This window comes from Elephas maximus, chromosome 10, assembly GCF_024166365.1.
Source record: "Elephas maximus indicus isolate mEleMax1 chromosome 10, mEleMax1 primary haplotype, whole genome shotgun sequence".
In the NCBI taxonomy this organism is placed as follows: domain Eukaryota; kingdom Metazoa; phylum Chordata; class Mammalia; order Proboscidea; family Elephantidae; genus Elephas; species Elephas maximus.
The window spans coordinates 29,656,616-29,666,908 of record NC_064828.1 but is presented as its reverse complement, the minus strand read 5'-3'; the positions used below and the strand labels follow the sequence as shown (position 1 = coordinate 29,666,908).

Below are 10,293 nucleotides of genomic sequence, written 5' to 3'. Positions count from 1 at the left end.
TTCTTTATAAAGTATGTTATGCCAATTGAGCTAGATTTCCCCTGAGACCATGGTCCCCAGCCCTCAGCCCAGTAATTCGGTCCCTCAAGGAGTTTGGATGTACTTATGAAGCTTCCATGACCTTGCCTTTGTCAAGTAGTGCTGGCTTTCCCAGTATTGTTTATTGTCTCACCCTTCACCAAACCTACGATTTATCATTGTCTAGTTAGTGTTTTTCCCTCCCCACCCCCTCTCATCTCTCATAACCATCAAAGATCATTTCTTTTTGTGTGTAAAAATTTTCATGAGTTTTTATAATAGTAGTGTCATACAATATTTGTCTTTTTGTGATTGACTTATTTCAGTCATCATAATGCCCTCCAGATTCATCCATGTTGTGATATGTTTAGCAGATTCATCATTGTTCTTTATCGTTGTGTAGTATTCTATTGTGTGTATATACCATAGTTTGTTTATCCATTCATCTGTTGGTGGGCACTTAGGTTGTTTCCATCTTTTTGCTATAGTGAATAATGCTGCAGTGAACATGGGTGCGCATATGTCCATTCATTTAACAGTTCTTATACCTGTAAGACATATTCCTAGGAGTGGAATTGCTGGATCATATGGTATTTCTATTTCTAGCTTTTGAAGGAAACACCATATCATTTTCCAAAATGATTGTACTATTTTGCATTCCCACCAGAAGTGCGTGTTTTTCTTGTAGACAGGAAAAAGATGGGTGATTTTCTTTTTTAAATCCATTCTGCCACTCCCTGCCTTTTGCATGGGTCAATTAGACCATTTACAATTAAGGTTATTACTGAAAACAAAGTATCTACCTCATTCATTTTGTTTTTTATTTTTTTTTCTTTTTTGAGTGTTGCATATCTTCTTTGTTTTATTTTACTGATTTTTCTGTTTTTGTTTGTATTTGAGTTCTTTCTTGTGATGAGCTTTTTGTTAACTTGCATCTTTTCTTCTGAGTGTTTCTTCTTGGTGATTTTTAGTGGCTATTTCATATCTTACATTACATGAATTACAATTACTGCAACATCTAGCATATGAATAACTGTTAACACACAGCCTTAACATAATAAATCTATTCCTGATATGCTCCTCCCTTCCCCATTTCTGTTGGTGTGTCTCCATTAACATCAATATACAACCTATATTCAGTAGGTTTAGTTTGTATTTATTTCTTTGTGCTCTTGCTGTTCCATTTGGAGTACTCCCTCGAGTAATACTTGCAAATCTGGTCTGGTTGTGGCAAATTCCCAGAGCTTGTTTGTTTTGGAACGTCTTGATTACCCACTCATTTTTGAATGAAACTTTGCTGGGTATAGTATTCTTGGTTGGTAATTGTTTTAATACAGTATTTTCTAAATGTTGCTCCATTGTCTTCTGGCCTCTTGATCTATGTACAGATTCCTCATGAGCACAATTAAGTGTTCTGGAATTCCCATTCTTCACAATGTTATCCATAATTTGTTATGATCCTCACAGATGAATGCCTTTGTATAGTCAATGAAACTTAGGGTAAGCATCTTTCTGGTATTCTCTGCTTTCAATGATGACCCGTCTGACATCAGCAATGATATTCCTCATTCCATGTCCTCTTCTATATCCGGCTTGAATTTCTGGCATACTGCTGCCACCGATTTTGAATTATCTTCAGCAAAGTTTTGCTGCCTATAACATTAATGATATTGTTTGATAATTTATGCATTCTGTTGGATTGCCTTTCTTTGAAATGAGCACAAATATAGATCCCTTACAAATGGTTGACCAGGTAGCTAACCTCCAAATTTCTTGACATCCAAAAATCATCAAGCAAAATAAGATCAGGTTAAATGTGTGCTATTGTCTGTGAAGACATAATCTTTTGTGGTAACCCCCAACAACAGCAAAGTGCTAATAACTCATCCATTTTGTCCAGATGATATATACATGCATGTATTAGACTATTTTAAGCCAGCATATTTAATAAAATATCATTTAAATGAAGGTTTATCTTTAGAATTTTTAAGACAAAATTTAGCAACATTGTACTTATAATGTAGTGGTTTTCTTGTTTTATTAGGCGAAATGATGAGCCTCCAAATATGTTTAAGAAGAAAGAGGGACAAAAGAGAGATATTCCAATTGCCTCTCTTCAACCAAAGCAGTTTTGCTTCAAATGTTTTTTCTAAAAGCTCATTGAAAAGCATTTCTCTGGTACTGTTTTCTATGTTTGAAAAACTTCTTTAATGAGTCCAAATATGGTCAAATGATGGCATCTGCCAAGAACTTCTTCCATTTGGCAGCAGAGTCCAGTAATCACATTATTCCAGCTTCTTATAGGAGAGTTCATATAATCCAAAGCTTCATCGATCTACCTAAGTATCTATCCATCTATCTTTGTGTATCTTCACCTTTAGAATAGGAGAACTAAACACCACCATTCTTATTATGACCCAAATTATAGTGAAAACCTACTCTAAAATCAATACATCAACTTAATAATTACTAATTGCACATAAACACATCCTGCTGAAATAATAATTTAAAATTTCTTTTGATTGACAAAAATTATTCACAGAGTAATTTCTTCAGGGAAAAAAAAAGTTTCCAAAAGATGAAATTAATGCAGATTATCTTAGTTCCCTAATGCTGCTGTAACAGAAATATCACAGTTTGTGGCTTTAAAGAACAGAAATTTGTTTTCTCACAGTTCAGGATGCTAGAATTCAAAGTGTGGCTTGGAAGAAGTCTTTTTTGTCTGTTTCATCTTCTAGTAGCTGACGATCCTTGGTTCCTTGGAGATCTTCATGTGGCATCTATCTTCCCTTGTTTGTGCTTACTTGTTTCTGTATCTATGCTGCTTCTTATAACTCAAATGTGATTATTTTTAAAAAAGACCCTACACTGATAGGGTCTCATTAACATAATAAACATTACAAAGAAAACCCTATTCCCAAAGGGGGTTGTATCCACAGGTACTGGGGTTAGAATTTCAACATATATTTTGGAGAACACAATTCCATAAATAACAGAGATCCAATGTAGTTTTTTAGTGGAAATCATTTTTAATTCCCCAAATTAATCTTGATGTGCATTAATTTTATGCACATACATGCAGACTCAGCTATTACAATTCTAAAGTTTTACTTTAAAATTAGACAAATTAATTGTTGGCTCAAGGGAAGTGCCAAGTTCCTTAAACAAGATATCCAGTTGATCACCCAGAATGATATTATGATGACTGACATTTATGGAACACTAATTATATGCCTTATGCGAGTTAATCTTTTATTCCTCAAACAACTTTGTGGTTTAGATACCATTATTATCTCCTTTTACAAATGTAGAAACTGAGGCTAAGAGACATAAAGTATCTTGCCCAAGTTTGCATCTCCAACAAACAGTAGAGTTGGCATTAAACACAGGTAAAAAGATAACAGATTATCTTACTTTTACCCCTACACTCAAGGGAGGGTCCAGGTTCCACAGAGCCTAAAGCATCTACAATCTGAGGGAAACTTGAAAAGGAAAAAAAAATCAAAATTATGAATGAAAGTTCTTAGTGCCCCAGTTAAAACCCTTGGAGGACAACCAACAAAGCAGGTGATCTGAAACTTAGGTTTCCCTACCTTCGTAGTAATTCCAACACCATTGCAATATGTAGTATTCTGAACTTTCCCTCAAATATTTTTGGAAGCATATGTCATTTAAAGTTTTTGTTGCAATTTGATACATTCAATTCCTTCACATATTACAATTTACACTTTTTATTTTCATCTAGACTTGATTTTAATTTTTTTACCTGCATTCAATTATTCTGTTTAATTGTACAAGATAGTTCAGTTGCCATCCTCTTCACAATTTTAAAAAAGCTCATAGGTTTGTATTATCAAGCTTCATGGCTCCCCAAAAACCTAAAGAGTGATGAAGGTACTTGCCAACATAGTCTTCTTGTAAATCTTTCATGTCTTGACACTTCTGCATTTTTTTTTCTCTTTCTTTCTTTTTTAATTGTACTTTGGATGAAAGTTTACAGAACAAACTAGTTTCTCATCAAAGAGTTAGTACACACATTGTTCTACAACACTGGGTTCCCTATTGCCAGCTTTCCTGTTCCCTCCTGCCTTCTAGTCCCTGCCCCAGGGCTAGTGCACCCCTTCAGTCTTGTTTTGTTCCATGGGCCTGTTCAATCTTTGGCTGAAGGGTGAACCTCAGGAGTGACCTCATTACTGAGTTGAAAGGATGTCCAGGGGCCATACTCTCAGGGATTCTCCACTCTCTGTCAGGTCAGCAAGTCTGGTCTTTCTTTTTGTGTTAGAATTTTGTTCTACATTTTTCTCCACCTCTGTCCGGGACCCTGTATTGTGATCCCTGTCAGAGCAGTCAGTGGTGGTAGTGGGCACCACCTAGTTCTACTGGACTGAGTCTGGTGGAGGCCGTCGTAGATGTGGTCCATTAGTCCCTTGGACTAATCTTTCTCTTGTATCTTCATTCTTCCTTGCTCCCAAAAGGGTGAGACCAATGAAGAATCCTAGATGGCCACTCATAGGCTTTTAAGACCCGAGACACTGCTCCCCAAAGTAGAATGTAAAACATATTCTTTATAAACTATGTTATGTCAATTGAGCTAGACGTTCCCGAGACCATGGTCTCCACAGACCTCAGCCCAGCAATTCCATCCCTCAGACAGTTTGGATGTGTCTATGGAGCTACTATGACCTCACCTTGTACAGGATGTGCTGGCTTCTCCAGTACTGTGTACTGTCTTACCCTTCACCAAAGCTTCCACTTATGTATTGTCTATTAAGTGTTTTTCCATCCTCCCCCACCCCATAAGCATCAAAGACTGTTTCTTTTTGTATGTAAACCTTTTCATGAGTTTTTACAGTAGTGATCTCATACAACATGGTCTCCTGTTGTGATTGACTTATTTCACTCAGCATAATGCCCTCCAGATAAATCCATGTTATGAGATGCTTCACAGATTCATCGTTGTTCTTTATCATTAGGTAATACTCCTTTGGGTGTATGTACCACAGTTTGTTTATCTATTCATGTGTTGATGGACATCTAGGTTGTTTCCACCTTTTTGCTATGGTGAATAAAGCTGCAATGAACATACATGTGCATATGTCTATTCGTGCGATGCCTCTTTTTTTCTCGAGGGTATATTCCTAGGAGTGGGATTGCTGGATTATATGGTATTTCTATTTCTAGCTTTCTAAGGAAGCACCGTATCGTTTTCCAAAATGGTTGTATCATTTTGCATTCCCACCAGCATTGCATAAGAGCTCCAATCTCCCTGCAGCCTCTCCAACATTTGCTTTTTCCTGTTTTATTGATTCGTGCCAGTAATGCCAGGGTGAGATGGTATCTCATTGTGGTTTTGATTTGGATTTCTCTAATGGCTAGAGATCGAGAGCATTTCTTCATATGTCTGTTGCCTGCTTGAAGGTCTTCTTTGGTGAAGTGTCTGTTCATTTCCTTTGCCCATTTTTTAATCAGATTATTTGTCTTTTTGTTGTAGAAGTATTGGATTTTCTCGTAGATTTTAGAGATTAGAACTTTGTCTGATTTGTAATAGCCATTTTTTTTCCCCCAGTCTGTAGGTTCTCTTTTTACTCTTTTGGTGAAGTCTTTTGATGAGCATAAGTGTTTAATTTTTGGAAGATCCCAGTTAGAAGCTTGTGTGTTGTTGGTTTGGTGTGTATCCTGTTAATGCTGTGTATTAGGGCCTTTAGCATTGATCCTATTTTTTCTTCTATGAACTTCACGGTTTTTGGCTTTACAATTAGGCCTTTGATCCATTTTGAGTTAGTTTTTGTATATGGTCTGAGGTATGGGTCCTGTTTCATTTTTTTGCAGACGGACATCCAGCCTTGCCAGCACCATTTGTTAAAAAAGACTGTCTTTTCCCCATTTGATGGACTTTGGCGCCCTGTCTAAGATCAGGTGACCATAGGTGGATGGATTTACATCCAGGTTCTCAATTCTATTCCGTTGGTCAATGTGTCTGTCTTTGTACCAGGAGCAGGCTGTTTTGAATACTGTAGCTGTATAGTAGGTTCTGAGGTCAGGTAACACTCCTGCAATTTTGTTATTAGAAGTAGTGCAGACCTTTAAAAGCTATCCTCCACCTGGTATGTTTATCTACATTAGCTGGATTCTGTTTGTCTACCATGTTTAAGAAAACATCGTTTCTGACTTTGGAGGCTCTGGTGGCACATGGCACCATCCTTACTACTGTTTATGGAGCCGGCGACTCCTCTGCTGCCGTTGCTCGTGGTAGAAGAATGTCAGCAGCCTGTTGAAAAAACATAATAATAACATCATTCACCAATAACTTCCAATTAAGATTTAAGTATTTATATTAACCGTAGAGATATCTTGAATAGTGACGCCTCATGATGAGTCACCAGAGAAGGTGACTATCTAGCAGTTCCTCCAGAGGCTGTCCATGGTCTTTTTTCATTCTTATCTGCAGAACTTTGTTATCAAAGCAGGCACTCAGATCATTGACTTGCCTTATACAGTTGTCTGATGATCAGTTACACTTTTGAGTTTTTTTTTTCCCCAAATGTTTTTTGGGTTTTAGAATTCTCCACAAAAGCACTGAAGATTGATGGCATCCCTTTAAAAAGACCCCACATTTTACGTTGCAAACAAACAAAAACACAGTTGCTATTTAAAAATATTTCCAGGCCAAACAAACATGTTAGTTGAAAGAACTATTTTGGGCATTTTTCAAATACCAATAAAAAGTCTTTCAAATGAATCAAGTCCTTGATCCTGAATATATTTATACATGCAACTACAACAGACAGAAGGTTCACAAATACAACCTAAATTAGTTCATTTTACTCCTATTTCAAATAGAATTGTGTGATTTGGTTATTTTGCTGATGTAAACACACTTCATTCTCATGATAATACTGTCAACATTCCTATGCAACCACTTCATATCTACCTAAGATTCAAATGCAATACCACAAAACTGTAACCTGGAAAGCTTTCCCTTATTTGTTGAATACATTAATGAAGGGGAAAAAATCATAAACACACACATACACTGATGAATTAAAAACACATTTCTCTTATCATTTGGCTTAAAATAGATAGTTAGGAATTTCCTTTTCTTAACTTCTCTCTCATCAGTAATAATTGGTGCATATACAATCTTGGTTTTCTCCATTTACTTAATAATGCCAGAAAAGAATAACTTGATATTTATCAAACACTATTTTTTTTTTTTATGGTTGCAAGGTGGATCATATTCTAGGCATGATATTTTATAAATATCACTTAGCAAATTTCAAGTAACAATTATTTATGTATGCCATCATTAAAAAAAAAAAAATTTTGCCAAGCATGGCACCCAGAAGTACTTCTCATGACCTTCAAGACTTGCAAATTCCAGTCCCAGCAGGTCGTAGAGATAGCTTGTGTACCTTAAAGCTAAGGTTGTACTTAGCTTTCTTTTTTAACCTATTTAATCTTCTAAAGCCCATTTCTATATATAAATACAATTGTTACATTGACAATGCATCATAAAGCACAAATTTCTTGTTTTTGCATCCAAATATTAAAAATAAAAAATAATTTAACCGAAATGTAAACAATACTTTAAAAAGAAAATGTAGGTTCTCCATAAGTCTTCACTTATTATTACAAGCTTTATCTCTTAACTTAATTCTGGTTTTAACTTCCCAGGCATTAACTGCCATAGTATTAAATAAAGTGTACTGCTTTGAAATTCAATTTATAATGTTTTCTGATTTGCAGAACCCTCCATCCTCTCTGATTTTCCATTACCGAAGGGAGTTACTATGGCCGTATTGCTCTGCTTATATGCTAAGAGTGAGTAATGGAGACTCCTCCACTTAAAGCATTTCTTTGGACTTCATCAACATTTGTAAAGAAATATAACCCTTTGCCTTTAATAGAAGTGATCACAAATAGGTTGAATGTTAAGTAAGAGTGGCTGAGGAATGTACGCAGAAAAATTATTGCCTGTCTGTCAGAGGCTGAACTCCTGCAGCGATATGGATTCCCTGAGGCTTATAGAAATTTTGCTAATTCATCATACTTAAGGGGCAACTCTCCAAGTTAACTCATTAGCTAGCTGTGAGTAAATGTCATGGTCTCCTAGTTCTCTAGTTACTTATCCTTCCTCTTCTTATTCTTCGTTCCTCTTTTCCAGTTAATGCATTATTAATATTAAATCTCATAACTGAAACCATCATTCCTTATATTTTTTATAGATACTATTTGCATCTGCAAGAAATTGTTTCTTTCAATTTGCTCTACTGAAATTTAAAATCCATTTTGAACTTTTAAATGAAAGTACTTTCCCAAAATGCACTTACCTTGTGCCCTCACGAATTCTTGGCAATTACAATTTGATGATAGCACTTGAAACAAGAGTCTAACACAAGACTGTGACCAATGCTGTGTATACAAAAACTGTGGCACTTAATGCCTATCAAGTTAAAACAAGAAGTTAATGAAGTTAATGAGAGGTTGCCTTGTTGGAATTTAGAAACCTATTCTTCAGTTTTCTCACGGCTGTCTTAACTTCTTGATTCCTCAAGGCATAGATTATCGGGTTCAGAATGGGAGTAAAGATGGTATAAACCACAGACAGGATCTTGTCTACCAGAAAGCTGCTTAGTGGCCACATGTAGATGAAGATGCATGGCCCAAAGAACATGAAGACAACTATGAAATGAGCTGTGCAAGTGGAAAAGGCCTTGGATGATCCTCCTGAAGAATGATGCTTGATAGTAACTAGGACAATAACATAAGAATTTAATAAAAGAATAAAGCAGGACAAGGCAATTATACCACTTGTTGAGATCATAAAGAGACCCAGAATATAAGTATCTACACAAGCCAATTGGAACACCACAGGAAGGTCACAGAAAAAGCTATCTACCTTATTTGGACCACAGAATGGTAATGTGAGGGCAAATACAACCTGGCTCATTGAATGCATGACTCCCATGACCCAGGAAGCCACCACAAGAGCAACACACACCCGAGAACTTATGATTGAAGCATAGCGGAGGGGTTTGCATATTGCAATATACCTGTCAAAGGACATAGCCATGAGTAAAATAATCTCAGTACCAGTAAAAAGATGTAGAAAAAAATATCTGGGTTATGCAACCATCAAAAGAAATGGTTTTGTGTCCAGTGAGGTAGTCTGTAATCATCTTGGGGGTGGCAAAGGAGGCAAGAGACATATCAATGATTGAAAGATTGGTAAGCAAAAAATACATAGGAGAGTGTAAGTGAGGGTCAGCTATAACTGTGATGACTATGAGACTATTACCCACCACTGTAACCACATAAAACAATGAAAACACCAAGAAGAAAAACATCTGTAGCTTCCAGGAATTAGAGAGTCCCAGCAAAACAAATTCAGACACAGTTGATTTATTGGCGGTATCCATTGTCTTAATTGATAGGTGGAAACCTGTATCAAAGAAAAAAATAAGGAGAAAGTAGTATTCCTTAAAGCAAAAGCTCCATTTCTAAGAGTCTGCTTTTCCTGAAAGAACAATGATCATTTGGTTTTTCATTTCAATATTTTATGTGGCCATGTGTTGCCCAGGTTCCTTGTATAGAACATGAGGACAATTTTTAATTAATGTCCTTTACATCAACTCAAACAATTATTTCCTGGGTATTTATTAGAAGCCAGCATATGAATGTGAAGATTTCCATGCTATCCTTATACTATAATCAGGTGGTTCCTTTACTATATATTGTTCACTTCTGTTTGGAAATTGTTCTGTCCCAAGCAAAAGCTCTTTTTTTAACCCACCTGACAGTGGTTTCCAAGACATTGCTGTATTTTCCATGCCAAGTCAAAAATCTAAAAAAGCTAATAATAAAAATGGTACCACTAAACAGCATGCTGGCCTCTTCCACAAATAATTCCATCAGTGTTCAGATAAAAATTTTTAAAGGTATACAAATGATTTAGTTATATGTTTATAATGAAATAATGCACTCAATACATCGTATTTTATTATTAATGTAATATCATAGTCTTCTCAAGAGTATAAACTATGATGAAAATTTCTTTGGTTGGTTCTATTTTATTTGATGCTTTGGTTGTTAGGACTTCTATTAAAGTGAAATATTAGATTTTGGATTAGGGTTAGATCTAGAATTAGGGTTAAGGTTAGGATTAACATTTTATCTAGGATTAGTGTTAGGGTTAGGGTAAAACCTAGTGTCAGGGTTAGGGTTAGAATTAGATATAGAGTTAGGGTTGGGGTTAGTGTTAAGGTTTGGGTTAGG

The 10,293-nt window shown here is 35.8% G+C and overlaps 1 protein-coding gene across 1 annotated transcript; it reads right to left on the bottom strand.

Annotated features, from left to right (window-relative positions):
• Window positions 1-8,491: 8,491 nt before the first annotated feature.
• Window positions 8,492-9,440, bottom strand: LOC126083601 (olfactory receptor 4K2-like). The gene is given in 2 exon segments (XM_049897477.1): window positions 8,492-9,133; window positions 9,135-9,440. Coding segments are annotated over 2 exon segments (945 nt in total). The 5' UTR covers window positions 9,438-9,440.
• Window positions 9,441-10,293: the final 853 nt, after the last annotated feature.